Source organism: Alosa pseudoharengus, unplaced genomic scaffold, assembly GCF_046254945.1.
Source record: "Alosa pseudoharengus isolate Yale_2024_CS ecotype anadromous, Long Island Sound unplaced genomic scaffold, YU_APseudo_1.1 YU_APseudo_1.1_scf_1, whole genome shotgun sequence".
Lineage (NCBI taxonomy): Eukaryota > Metazoa > Chordata > Actinopteri > Clupeiformes > Clupeidae > Alosa > Alosa pseudoharengus.
The window spans coordinates 25,940,720-25,955,890 of NW_027468564.1; the positions used below are offsets into that span (position 1 = coordinate 25,940,720).

Below are 15,171 nucleotides of genomic sequence, written 5' to 3' on the forward strand. Positions count from 1 at the left end.
GACCACACTTTTTCTACTGTCTGATACTATTGTCTGGCACCTGCAGAAAAACTTTACTTTGGATGTGCGCACCCACTCTTCAAAACGTTTACGCACTTTGGCGCGGCACTCCAGCCTGAAGACTCCATTGACAAACTTTTTCACGGCACCCCTATGGCAAACGGCAATACCTTTGAATTCAATCAAGATGCCTATGACAAGATCATCTTCGAAGAGTCTCTTTTCGGAGATACCCCGAGTCCTTCCGTCGCCACAGAAGACTCAAAGAAAACCTTGAAGGATTTACAAAACCGCGAGATGCGCCTGTTCCTTCATGCGGTGACATTAAGCGATTACCTACGGCATAAAAGAATACCCCGAGGTCTTCGCATACAAAAAGCACCTACAGTTGGACTAAACAATCCGGGATTCCGCCAAAAATGGTGCGGAATTATGAATAAATGCTCTTTTGACCTAATGGTCCTAATTATCCAGGAGATGACGGAACAACTGACTGACGTTCGGGGACAAATTAAAGAGACCCGTGAGAGACTGGAAAAGGATTATCTTGACAAAGACGCCTTAAAAAGAGCTCTTCTCCGAATGTGAGCTCTATAAAGAAAAACTTGAAAATGAAGTGAAAGATTTGAAAAGGAAAAAGTTTAAAAGAGACGCAGAGGATTATGAAAAAGACAAGGTGTACATGTGGATGTTTGACCATTCCAGAAGGGGTGGAAAGCGGAGAGGCACCAGTCACCACTTTGAAAGAGGTTTCTCTACAGCAGCTGAGAGTGACTCAGAGACATACAGCTCAGCCGCATCTACCACCTCATCTTCTTTTTTTGGACGGACTCATACGCACAGGCACCAAGAACAAACCACCACCTGCAGGAAAAAGCAAAAATGCAGGAGGGGCAAGAGGACACGGGTGGCGGGACGAGGCAGTACATAACCAGGAGCAGCCACCGGTAAATGTGATCAACCTCTCCAGCAAGGCTCTCTCACCAGCTTGCCTTTCAGCTCTTAATAAGGGCCTATCCTTCGTGACAACAACCTATTGTAATGAGTTCAATGCCTATGTGGACTTCCAGAAATTCTTCCGAACTTTGCGTATAAAGGAATTCTTCTCTAGTAACCCTCATACAATGCCAATGGACACAGAGGTTGTTGTCAGCCCTCCACCCCCCTGCAACTCACAGTCACCCAACACCCCATCAGCTGACCAAAGTCTCACGACCAGCTTTCGAGGTAAATCCACCTTTTTACCACCTAAGAATTAGGAATGCCTCCTTAGAGACTTTTTGCCGTATGGTCGAGAGCGATATTTCCCATGTATTCCAAAAGAAAAATGAATATAAAGTGCATGATAATCTAACTAAGGAATAAAGGGAGGCTCTGAAAGAACTGAATAGAGATAACACTGTGGTGATAAAACCAGCTGATAAGGGTGGAGCAGTGGTAGTAATGGACTCTTATGACTATGACACAGAAATCAGTCGCCAATTAAGTAATTCTGTTACTAAGTAATTCTAAAACTAAGGTCGAACTCCACTGAAATGTTTAAAAAAGAGATCCATAATGTAAAGTCAAGTCAAGTTTATTTATATAGCGCATTTCCTACACAGAGGTCATTCAATGTGCTTTACATAAACAAAACCAAACAATAATAACAGATAAAAGCATAGAAGGGCAATATAGTCAAAGAATAGTTAAAAGGTAAAGATCATAATAAAAAGAAAACAAAAAATAAGGTAAAATCATTTAAAAATAAAGAATAATTAGTAAGCAAAAACAAAGGCAAAAGTAGTAAAAAAAAGTAATACAAGACAAGGTAGAATAATTAGCCTAATTATCAAGGCAGATTCAGAATTTGGTTTATCAATGTCTTGATGTGTCTCCTTGAGGGTAATGAGATAAATAGGAAGGAAAGTGAATTCATAAAATATCTACATTCATTGACTTCTTTTTAAAACCACACGTCGTCACTCTTCCATCTTTTGTAAAAGACTCTATGGACATGATCAAACTTCTTAAAGAAGTAAGACTGCCAGCGAACACATTATTGGCCACTTTTGATGTCGAGTCTTTATACACCAACATCCCGCACGATGGGGGCATTAATGCTATTGATTTCTTTTTAAGAGAACATCATTCAAACAGGACCCCCAGTGTTGATTGCATAAAAATGTTGACTGAGATTGTGCTAACCAAGAATTTCTTCATGTTTAAGAATGATTTTTTCTTGCAAATTAAAGGGACTGCTATGGGAAGTACTATGGCACCTAACTATGCAAATCTGTTTGTGGGTGTGATGGTCTGCTGCCCTTGTCTGCGTCTGTCTTGCTCTGTGCCCTGTGTGTCTTTCTTGTAGGCGTGGCTGCAGACCATCTGTGGAATTGGTGACACCTGGGCCCGGTGTCTCCACGCCCTTTAAAAACGGCTTCCACCCTGTTACCAGTTGGAGCTTCTTTTTCTTTTGCCCAATTGCTTTTTTTGCATGCAACACGCTTTCATCCATTGTCCATGCATCCACACACTTACTTTACACTACTGACTTTACTGACTTCCACACTCTACGGTTTAGTCTGTCCTCTTGCGTTACCATTATAATAAATTACTTATTATTTTGGCTTTAAACTCTGCGTCCTTCATCTTTTGCCATGGTCATGACAGTGGGCCATTTCGAACACAATGTTGTTTTGAATCCTGTTGTCAACCCCTTCTTTTACAAGATTGTCCTTTGGCGCAGGTATATTGATGACATATTTTTGATTTGGCTGGGTACAGAAAACGAACTCTCCGATTTTCAAGACTTTTTAAATAGCAATAATGAACATCTGAGATTCACTGGGGATTTTAACAATGCGGAAATCAGCTTTTTGGATATTATGATATCCAAAGACGGCGATGTGTTAAAAACGGATCTCTATAAAAAGCCTACAGACAGGAATACTATTTTACATGGGAAAAGCTACCACCCCTCTAGTCTAAAGCGGAGCCTACCCATCAGCCAATTTAATAGAATACGACGCATTTGCAGTGTGCCTCTATGTCCCAGCGCTTTAGAGATCGAGAGTATACAGAAGCATGGATAAGCAATGCAGTAGAGAGGTTTAGTAACACAGACCAAGAGCATTGCCTAAATAGAAAGAGAAATAAAAAAGATGATGGGAGACTCTCCTGCATTACACAGTACTCGCCACTAAGTAGAGAGTTTGAAGCGATAGTGAGAAGACACTGGCATATCCTTAGCTCAGACCCTACACTAAAAGACGTTTCCTTCAGGCAACCCCCACATTTTGTCTTTAAACGCTCACCTAATATATGCAACCTTGTTGTCAGAGCAGACCGACCACCAGATAAGGCACCGCAATTCTTCCCTCCTATTCCTGATGCCAATTACAGATGCACGAATTGCGCGCAATGTAACTTTACATATAAATGTAAAACCTTTAACCATCCACATACAGGAAAGGCACACAAAATAAAGGGAGTCATAACGTGTAATACAAAAAATGTAATATATATGATCAAATGTCCTTGTGGTCTAGCCTATATTGGAAAGACAACACGATGCCTCAAAACACGTATTGCTGAACATAGAAGCAGTATAAGGCTCAAAGATGAAAAGAATCCAGTGGCAGTCCATTTTAATAAAGTAAAACACAATCTCGCAACCCTTAAGTATATCGGAATCGAACAGGTCACTATTCCTAGACGGGGTGGTGATGTCGACAACTTACTCCTAAGAGAGGCTTTTTATATATACACCTTAAACACTATGTCACCAAAGGGGCTTAATATGTATTTTGATCTCAAGCCTTTTCTGTGATTTCTCTTTTTGGATAATGACTATGTATGATGATTATGTATTGTTCTGTATTTTGTATATATGTATGTGTATGCAATGTATGTGTGTGTGTGTGTGTGTGTGTGTGTGTGTGTGTGTGTGCGTATGTATGTATGTATGAATATGTGTATGTTTGTATGTGTGTGTGTACATGTATATGTATGTATGTATGTATGTATGTATGTATGTATGTATGTATGTATGTGTATATTTGTATCTATATACTGCCCTACAAAGGCAAAAGACCTTAACTCACCAGAGTGTAGAACTGAGAAAAATGAGTTTAAAGTTATTTTGTTGTCCTGTCAAATCAGTTGTAGGTAGATTATTGAAAATTTGGCATGTTATTGTATGAAAAGGAAGTTATTTATCCCCCAAAAAATCTAAAGTTTAATCTTGACCTTTGACCCTTTTTCGGAAGTTACTGTACTCTGCCTTTGTATTTCCTGCAAAACAATAATGGATCATACAAAGGCAAAAGACCTTAACTTCTATTCTATTGACAATTTGGATTTGTATCACTGTACATCAACATTTCCTGTGATAACAATAATAGCCTTAAAATAACATTTAGTCAGTTTTGTCTACTTAGGCTTAATACTACATGAAATAAATATAAAAAAAATAAAAAATTGTTTGAATTTTAAGGCTAAACTAGTTTTAAAAACGTATGGCTGTACTAATTTGAGATAAAATAACACTTTAAAGTAACCTTTCACCTATATGTCTTACATTTGAAAGGTTGTCAGTAAAATGTCGTCTCTAATATCCCATTCATCCTTATCATAAACGTATAGTAATATGGTTGTGTTTAATGACATTATGTGCAAATCGATGAAAAAACACTGTAACAGTACATTTTGGATGGAAAGGAACATTTATTTAGAGCCATATGAGAGAGACTTTGACTTTAGAGGTTCCTTTATTGACAATCAAAAAGGAAACCAGGTAACATTAAAACCAACCCATAATAAAAACCTCCCTCCACCCCGAACCAAGAAACCCAAAGAAAACAAAAAACAGTAACCCAAAGAAAACAAACAAAAAAAACCCCCACAAAAAGTGCAAAAAGTAAAAACAAAACACAAAACAAACAAGCAACCAGACAGACAGACCAACCTAACTATCAATCACCCTTTGAAAAGTTCAGAACTTGAACAATAATTTCCCTTCTTCATCTAGTGCACAAATACAACCCTCAACCCCCCATGTTCCATTGAAAGACTCAAGATCATCAATTAACCGATTATATGATAATATGAGAGAGAGAGAGTGCGAGAGAGGGAGAGAGAGAGTCCAGATATCAGGTACTTAATTCTTCCCTCAACTACTCTTCATCCTCATTGAGGCCTCTGACAGCCAAAGAGCTCCAGAATAATCTCCTGGTAGGTGGCATGAGTGGAACCAGATTCCTTAGGATCTCCATCTTCTTGGCCTCCTCTACACCCCAGTCTTGCGGCCTCAAGGTGGCTGGAACACAGGAAGTAAACTTCTTCTGGAGGAAGTCCAGCTCAATGAAGTCCTCCTCCCCATGGGATTTCTTGACAAACATGGACATTGACCCACGACGCAGTTGAACCACTTTAATTTGAGCCAGTCTGGGCATTTTTTTTACCTTGGCTGCAGAATGGCCATCAATCCATGCCCTGATCATCTCATTTTTCAATTCTACCACCTCCACTTTCCTAGAATTTGAATTAGCGACCACTGACAAAAAATCTTCAAAATCAAAGACCACTCCTCCTGGTCTGCGCCGCATCTCCTGTTCCACACCATGATGGAAGCTGTCTGCGCTCATAAATGTGTGCCCAGGCTCGAAGAACTTCAGTGTCACATCTTCGGCTGAAATAGTGTCTGAATTAACTAAAGTGACCAGTGAAGTCAGCAACAACCAGTTCTTGTTTTGCGCGCTACAATTGTCCACCCAGTATATGACATGTTTTGTGTCCCGCTCCTTTTCAAGAGCTGCCGCGTAAGCTGAGGTGACCTCTTTGGCGCTCCGCCCTGCAACACCCTCATGCCAGACAACAGAGATTGTCTTCTTTTTGTTGGTCTTCTTGGCTCCAACTGTGGCGAAGGTCTCGTGGTATGCCGAGATGCGTCGGGTGAAGACTGCTGCCTTCACACCTGGCATACGCGGAAGCATTATTACCTTTTGAAGGTCAACACTTCGGACAGCCGTGTTCTCAGGCCAGTCCCTGTCTGCATCTGCTCTGTAATGTAGTCTGGTCTCAGTGGTTGCAGATGTGTGAGTACGCCAGCTCTCGCACTGAAGGCAATCGTCTGCAGCCTCCCCCTGGTGATCAGCCCTCACATGCTGGTCCTGGAGCAGACAGCTCTCACACTCCTCCTCTCCAAGCTTGACAAAGCTAATGTTTGCCGACTTCACAGCCTTACGATACGTCTCGTAAGAGCAGTGGTTCCCCTTGTCAATGAAGTCCGCAAACATTAGCTTCACTGTTACATCACTTGGGAGATAGAGGCGGAGTGGGGCATGCTCCCTCCGGTAGTGGCTGACTGATGGATTGTACGATTGTATATGGTCTCTCAATGGCTTCAAGTCCAGCTTGTTGACAGGCTCGCGTCTCCCTCTTTGGTCATTAGGTGGAGCTAGAGCAGTCGATGTTTCTTTGCCCATCACAGAGATCACCAGGCTATCATTGGTTGGATGGTAGCCTAGCGTGGAGAGAAAAAACAGCTTACACACTTGCTGCGGGGTCTTGTGTGTATCCTGCAGCCTGTAAACAAAAGATCTGCTCCGCCGACTGGGATTGGCACAGACCTTTGCCTTTGGAACCTGACTGACTGTATGGAAGATAAAGGCCCGTTTCTCTCCATACGACATGTTCCAATACGCCCTCCAAATTTCTTGGCGCCTGTCTTCAGAAAATTTTCCCGAGCATTGTCTTCGACACTTGATTCCACACGGTCCCCTCATTGGTGGTCGATTGGTGGTGGGCTCTGATGGAGGAGCAGGAGTGTTCTCTGGGGCAGAGGCTGGTGTGACTGGTCCAAGAACTGGGTCTGGAATTGTGACATGGGCAATCACTGGCTCAAGTGCTGTCAGTGTGGGCTCTGAGATCACTGAAACAAGGACCTGTTCAAGTGCAGTGAGTGAAGCAAGTGCAGGCTCTGGTGTCATACGTGGCAAAGGAGTGGGGTCTGGTGTGCTCGTGGTGAACAGGTCATCTGCTCCACAAAACAGATCATCACTGATGTCCAGATAGCTATGGAGAACTGTCCACTCGTTTGCCTCCAGTTTTGCAGGGGGCATGTAGGCTGCTCCATTTTGCTGACTTTCTCCAGGAAGAGAAGAAACTAAAAAGTATAAAAGAAAATAAATTAGACACCAGAAAATGTCTTTACCAATGTGATGGTAAAGGTATGTAATATATTAAAATGTTGATATTCTGGTACATGGATAAGGTCTTTGGGCCTGTGACATTAAGGTAAAACTGTTTCAACCTCCTAAACCATATCTCATTTGATGTTAAATTACATTGTGAGGTATAACCTCACAATGTAATTTAACATCAAATGAGACATGCCCCACCTCCCCATCGCTATGCTGGCCATATATAACAAATAGGATATAGGTAAATTGGGCATGTGGATAACACCTTTGGATCTGTGACATACTGTAAAGGGTTAGACATGTCCCACCTTCCTCATTATTTTGTTGATCATAATACATTAGGTCAGGGAAAATTGAGTGTATGACTGATGAGTTTCGACCTGTGATATGAAGGGAAAACCAATTCAACCGTCTAAACCATATATTTTCTGAGAGTGTATATTCTCCAGATGTGATATAACATGTGATGAGACGTGAGAAATGCCCCACCTTCCTTTTTAATCTGTCTCCCATGTGCTATACATCGGGTATTGGTAATTTGGGAGAAGGGAATGGCCGATACCTTTTGGCCTGCACTGTACTGTAAAGGCACTGAGGTGTCCTACCTCAACATATTCAATGTATAGTTTAGAAATCTGTCTCTACATAATATATTTTCAAGAGCAACCCCCATTGCCTACAATATTCTAGCATTTAAATGTGATGAGCGGGGAAAGAGGGTGTGGTAATTTTTTCCCATCAAGGAATACTTTTGGTGAAACATGTTGGTGACAAATGCTTGCAATCATCTAAGAATTATGAAAAAATACCTAGTTTGACACCAGAAAGTTACTAGGGCCTACTTTGAGCATTAAAAAAAGTTTCCAACAGAATTTGAACATTTTGTGTGTTATACACACCTTCACAAACACATTGGTGTTTGGTCAGGCCCCCCAATCCAAAGAGAGCACGCACATTTGTATTCTTGTATAAAAACATATTTCTAGTGGGTCTGAATTTCCAGGCTACCCACTTCAAATCATAGGCTATTGGTAAAAGTTATGCTAAAATTCTCAGACTATTAATAACTAAAATCTACAAGACTCAGTTTGCTATCATGCAAAATCGTAGGCCTACTCCTAGCTCTCAGAAAAATATAGTGATTCAACACATGTATGAACCAATATGAACACGTCAAACGGGAGCCATCCATGTAGGAGTCACATGGTGGATTCGCCCAATAAGATCAATGACATCGACCTAAGGAAATAGTGCAGCTAATTGTTTGTATGGGAGTGAAATATTTTGCAACCAACACTATTCAGCTTTAGATATCAACAGTAGGCCTACCCACAGCGATACTTAAAACTGAATGCAACCTCCAGACGATAACTCTGGCACTTTGGTTTGGCTAGTTAGAAAATAATATCGAAAGCCAGCAAATGGGCTAAACTGTTTATGGATTTAGACGATGGATTTGTCTTCTCAGTGGATGTTGTTTGCTATGGATTTTGGCCAGATTTCAAGAAAAGGTAAGTTGTGATCTAAGTTATATTTGCTGGGCTGGTTTGTGTTCGTGTAGGCTATGTTTTCTCCTCGCCTGGGAGGTGTGTCGTGAGGCGTCCCCAATTCGCTCGCTCGCATTGATTTCTGTCAGTGTGTGGACTGAGCTGTTATTAGCAGGCAGCTACTGTAACTCTACCTGTATGGCACGAGAAAATTAGTCCATACTAGTATTCAGACTTTGATTTATGGTGTCTTGCAGCTGGCAAGCCATCTACCATGTTCCCTTATAGAGGATATAGGAACAGTTGTGTTTTGTTTATCAAGTAGCCCAACTTGTTTGCATCGCTAGCTAGCTAACAAGGCGAGCGGGTATGCTAGCTGAATTTGACAACCTGAAGTAGATTGCATATATATACATCTTTTTTCATATATCTTCATCATCCTTACCTTGATCATGGTGTTTGCGTTTCAAAGCCATCTCCACCATCAATTTCCCTCGAGAACAGGCCATTCTTAATGCTGTTATAGAAGGCTTACACAAACACTACAACAATTTGCTTTACACTTTATTGAAGTTAATGTGTGTGACAGAAATGCTTAAAGTACATGGAATACATAGGTCGAACACCGTATCTCCAGCGCGGTAAACAGTATCTTCACTTTGGTGCTTGGTTAAACAAAGGCCGAGGACCGTAACTCAGCAGTAACTTAATCTCAGCATTCTATAGCGCCGCGAAACAAAGCTAAAGGACGCAACTGATGTTACGGGCTTCGGCCTTGGCTTTCCCTCTGCTTTTTGAAGTTACGGCAAAAACAGCATCTTATTTTGATAAGAAAACGACAAAATTGACTCAAGATATTTGTCCACATGATAAAACTGATGCCCATTGTTCCAAAAATGACAAAAACTCATTTTTGACAAAATTGAAGTTACGGCCTTTTGCCTTTGCACGGCAGTATATTAGTCTTTGCCTTTGTGTGCAGACCACACTTTTTCTACTGTCTGATACTATTGTCTGGCACCTGCAGAAAAACTTTACTTTGGATGTGCGCACCCACTCTTCAAAATGTAAAATGATCAAGCAATTGGTACAGAGGTATTTATTCTAACTCCAAGATTTGGCTCCAAAACTAAGCCCATTTATTGCAATTTACCCATATAGTGTTTATAAGTGCCAGTGCCAACAATTAAACAATGTTCAAAATGATCTCTGTAAAATTGCAGCCTCTTGTGCATGACTGAGCTGGGCGAACAAAGCTGTCTATACTATGTTGTGAAGTGCTGAGAGGGAGACGAAGAGGGAAAGCAATTTAATGTATTAATATGCACAACAAGTTTCATGCTGTAATCTAGCCCTGACATCAAAGTAAATATCTGTTTTATGTAGATTTCTACACCTGCAGCATTGACCATTAGGCTACTAACAAATATTTTTACCATTAGGCTACTAAAAAATAGCCTACCATTAGGCTACTAACAAATTATTTTACCATTAGGCTACTAAAAAATAATTTCTGGGGTGAGCCTATTTGCTATAGTAACCTAGCAACCTGTCTGTGTGTGTGTGTGTGTGTGTGTGTGTGTGTGTGTGTGCACGCGTGCGGTGCGTGAGGGAGAGTGAGCGAGACAAGATGAGAGTGCATGTATGTGTGTATGTGAAGGGGTTCTTTTTTTAAGCATACTCTCTTGCAATTGAACGTGAATAAGTTTACTAAAAAACATCAAAGCTTAACATCATATCTAGTCAAACCGCATCACGATATCGCTACAAATACAGTATGCGATTATAATCAGCGAACATCAATGATACTTTATTGATCCTTTATTGATTGTTTCAGCGACGCTTGGTGAAACAGCATGGAGTGGATGTTTTCGGTTCAGATGCTTGTTCTCTTCCTTTTTGAGTACCAGTATGTAATGATCCCAAAACTTTAGACATTCTCTGCCATTTATGGACATCTTGACTCCGCCATCGTGCCAACTAAATTCAGAGTGTATCATGCGCTAGTGGTGTGCTTCCTAAACAAAGGTCCGTATAGAACAATCAGATCCCTGCGCGTCATAGGAATTTAACGAGGCTTCGAGGCAGAGTTTTTGCCTTGAGCAATTTTTGTAATTGAGTTAATCGAGTAACTCGATGAATCGTTTCAGCCCTATTTTATATATACCTAATTATTTATTAATTTTATTTATTTTATTATCATTTAGCATATAATTTGTGGCTTAACTGTTCATGAAGTTAAGTGTGTGTGTATTTCTACCTCTCTCAGGTCCACTACACCTTGCAGCATGCACTGAGTATTAACAGAGGTTTTCTTCTCTTGTATGATCTTCTTCATCTGGTTGAAATACTGTTCCATACGAGGCTGCAGGGAGAAGACACAAACCGCTATTAGGGCTGTGGTGGAAAATAAGCATTTATAGATACAAATGTTACAAATGCCTGGTTTATTTCTACTACTACAATAGGGTAGAGTTCATTTGCTTTGTCAATGTATAAGTATAAGTATAAGTATAACTATATATACTCTTTTGATCCCGTGAGGGAAATTTGGTCTCTGCATTTATCCCAATCCGTGAATTAGTGAAACACACTCAGTGAGGTGAAGCACACACTAATCCCGGCGCAGTGAGCTGCCTGCAACAACAGTGGTGCTCGGGGAGCAGTGAGGGGTTAGGTGCCTTGCTCAAGGGCACTTCAGCCGTACCTACTGGTCGGGGTTCGAACCGGCAACCCTCCGGTTACAAGTTCGAAGCGCTAACCAGTAGGCCACAGCTGCCCCTTTAAATGTGACTGACAAGGCCTGGTTTATTTCTACTCCTACAACAGCAGACATTCCAACCTGCAAAAAAACATTTCAGGGAGGTACCCCCCCCCCCCCCCCCCCCTTTTTGAATAAATAAATAAATAAATATAAAAAAAATAATTTAGCCTTCTTAGATACTGAAATAGTGATAAATAGCCTATGTTTGTTAGTCTCTACTCAGCACACTAAATAAGGAAGGCCTATAGTTAGAAATTGTGATAATAAAATATGTAGATTTTGGTAGTTTGGTCTTTATGTAGCCTTGGCAAATAGCCATCTAGGCTAGTCCTGAATAATATGCACATGAAATGACACTTGTTAAACTCACCTCAACATGTCTTTTGCAATCATTTAACCAGTCATGGGCAATGCTAAAGTCACTGTTACAAACAGTGCAGCATGCAAGACTATCGTTATTTTGAACTCTTATGAGACACGGGTACACTTTCATGTAGTCTGATGTGAAATGGGTCTTAAATGTTCCTTTTTGGGGGGCACTCTGCCTCTGCCATGACGCTCCTGTTCCTACTGAACTGAACTGAAACAGGCCAAATTAGGATGCTCTCTGTCTTCAACAGGCACACACGCACTACCTCTCTCTCTCTCCATCCCCGTCGGTGTGCGCACTACACTCAGATGCACACACGATTTGAAGTTTCGGTCTCGTGTGCGCGCTCTTGCTCGCTCGCTCTAGATTCCGGGAGATTTTATCTAATTTGCGGGCATCAGGGAGCCGTTATCAACATGTGGGAGACTCCCGGAACTTCCGGGAGACTTGGGATGTCTGCAACAGGGTAGATTTAAAGGGACACCAGGCAACGTTTTTGTGTTAATTAATCATCTTCGTAAGTCGGTACAGTGGGCAGTGCTTCGACTTGGCCAGCTTCACTCGCGGTCCGCGCGTGGGATCACGCGGTGTCACGCGACTTTAATTTGTATTTTCCCAGTGAGACGCTGCAACAACCCAAACAACCGGTAGATGGCTCAAGTGAGCATGGTGTCTCGTAAAAAGAAATGGAGCCTGGAAAATCCTACACAGACTTCACTACAGACTTTAGCAGACTGGTTTGGAAAATTTAATAGCCAGAAATATGCCTGCCCTGCCCTAATAAAGAAATATTTGGTTAACTGCGAGTGAATCCCGTTTGCAGCTGTAGAAGACACGCAGGACAAATTAAACATTCTGGTTTTCTCTGAGTGCAACGATGATAGACAGACATCATTTGGACAAAATATAGAGCATATTAACCTCGGTTGCTCAGCCAAATGCCTTCCTGTTACGTCCTGTTATCACGGAGTTACAGGCGATAAACGAATTTTGATGGTCACAAGTTTACTTCATTAGCGGTTTATTTTTTTGATTATTAAAGTGTTTCATTTAAAGGTTTGACTTCGTGCTTATTCAGAGCATTTAGTGCTCTTCCCAATCCCAGACGTTCACATTGCATGTTTGTTTGTAATGGATGCAACCGCGAGATACGCTTGTCATAGGCGCCGATACCGTGGGTGCTCCGTCTCTCGGGCACCCACTGAAAACATCGATCACCCACGTGTGCCAGCTTACAGTCCCGGCTAAATTTATATTAATTTAAAATCAAACATCGCAGTTTATGTTAAATTCAGCATCTCTCATAATGTGATTGGATATGTTGCTGTCAATTCCCTATACTAACCACCAATGAGAGCGTCTCTCGTATGAAAATTCCTGACACTTCCCATCTGAAGAATTAACGCAAGGCTTTGTCGGGTCTTCAGCCCCGAATGTTTAAAATGTATATAGCCCTGAATATCATTTTAAAAGTAATAAGTAAGTCAGACAAAGCTTATTGTTTTGTGACACAGCTAAACACTGGTACCTCATAGAACGTCTATAACATAGCCTAGGTGGTCGCAACTCACAAAAGTAAAGCAGATAGAAAGAACTCACGCAAATCTAGCCTACAACACGCAGACAGCTTCATGCGCAGGGGAGAGAGCGCGCGCGCGCGCACAGGTGCTTTATGATTTTTGGCTTCTGATGGTATCTTGCTAATTCACTGAACTGCATTAGGTGACACAAATGGTATTGCCTTTATCTTATAACTCCTTGTCTGAGCGACTACCAGGCCTATGGTTTTTAAAAGTCAGATGTTCCCTGACAAATACATTCGAAAATTAAGAATGTTTATTGACTTGAAAAATACACTATTTTTTGCAAACTCCCTTCATTCAACCCTTGAAGACATCGCGGTCTGGTGCAGTGTTGCGCGGGTTTGGTCACAAGCGGCCCGCGGTCGCCCGATATTTTAATCAACCCGACTGCAACTCGGACCGCGAATATTAATTAGGACAAAATTATACCCGACCCGCGATCCGACCCGCTTATTTACAAAATGTGTGCTTTTGGTTATAGCCTGCATGCAGTGTGACAGTAGGCCATTTCTGTAAAACAAACTAATTTATTTGCGAAACTTTATGCAGTAGGCATGCAGGACATAATGTTTGCGCAGGAGAGAGAATGAGAATAAGAGCGCAAGCACGCACGCAAACACCAAGGATTAGTACACTATAGGATACGATTTGAAGGCCATGGACATACATCTTTCTTTCGAAAACAGAAATGGTGAGGCAAGGTATAGGCAAGACTGAGATACATTGCTGGTCAAAACTTTAGCGTAAGAACTGGTTTATAATGCTGAATGAAGCACAAAGCACATTTACTAAAGCACATCCACTGTTTAAAGTCACAATCACAACGAACTAAGGTAACTTTTATGCATGCGCGAACCTATACATACCGGTAGATTTATTCCTGCAGGCTGCCCGTTTTGGCTGTCATACTTTTAAATGGCTTCGCAAGAAGTAGGCCTACATAGACCATAACTTGTACTACTGTCATCTTCTTTAAGAACTTTTCCCCATATTTCCCATAGCCTATATCGCTTTTCCTGAAGGGGTGTCTTTATTATTTTAACTCGCGTCTTCAGCTTACTGTTGACTTTACTGTATTGATGCTTTACTGTATTGAGGCTAATTTCGGGCAGACCGCGCAACACTGTGCGCTATGTAGATCGTTTCTCGTACCATTTAATTTCTCAGAATTTAGGTCTACTAGGCCTACAATAACGTCATCACCAAATACATCTTTTATTTTTAGTTGATCAACCACATAGAGCATAGGCCTACTGTGCACGACTGTAGCAGCCCAAGGTAACCAGTTGTTGTAGATGAGAGGCAACCCCTTGTTTCAGATAGCCTGGACAACATGTTACCTGGGTGTTGCCTACGTTATTAATTAATGGTAGCCTACAATAGTTAATTGATTCGCGTAACATATTAGTTGGCTCAAAGAGTAGGGAATCAGGATGGAGAGAGTCACGCGTGTGTTGCTTTTGCGGGATCGAATCCAGTTTAATGCTAGTTTTCAAAACATATATTTTTACATGTCTTTTGTCCGAGTGGCTGTAATGTAGCCGAGCGCTCATGGCGTATGAAAAGCGACTTCAAATCGCCTAAAACAACTTGTTTGTGAATGTCTGACAACTGCTGCAGCGCATGCACGCACAAGGAAACCAGTAGGTGGAGAAACCAGAAGGCACACAACACCGGAACGATTTTAAGGCTATTTCGCATAGGCTACTCAATGGTGCTATTTCACACGCATTATAGCGACCCCCACTCACCGGGGTTAGGTGGAAGGTGTTAATAGACGATT

At 41.4% G+C, this 15,171-nt stretch overlaps 1 protein-coding gene across 3 annotated transcripts in view; it reads right to left on the bottom strand.

Annotated features, from left to right (window-relative positions):
- LOC143124025 (uncharacterized) overlaps positions 1-15,171 on the bottom strand; it is a 116,736-nt gene that overhangs the window by 83,706 nt on the left and 17,859 nt on the right. For all 3 annotated transcript variants that reach the window (XM_076285284.1, XM_076285294.1, XM_076285275.1), the window contains one exon: positions 10,932-11,036. In XM_076285284.1, coding sequence (XP_076141399.1) covers positions 10,932-11,036 — 105 coding nt within the window. The remainder of the gene's footprint in view (positions 1-10,931; positions 11,037-15,171) is intronic.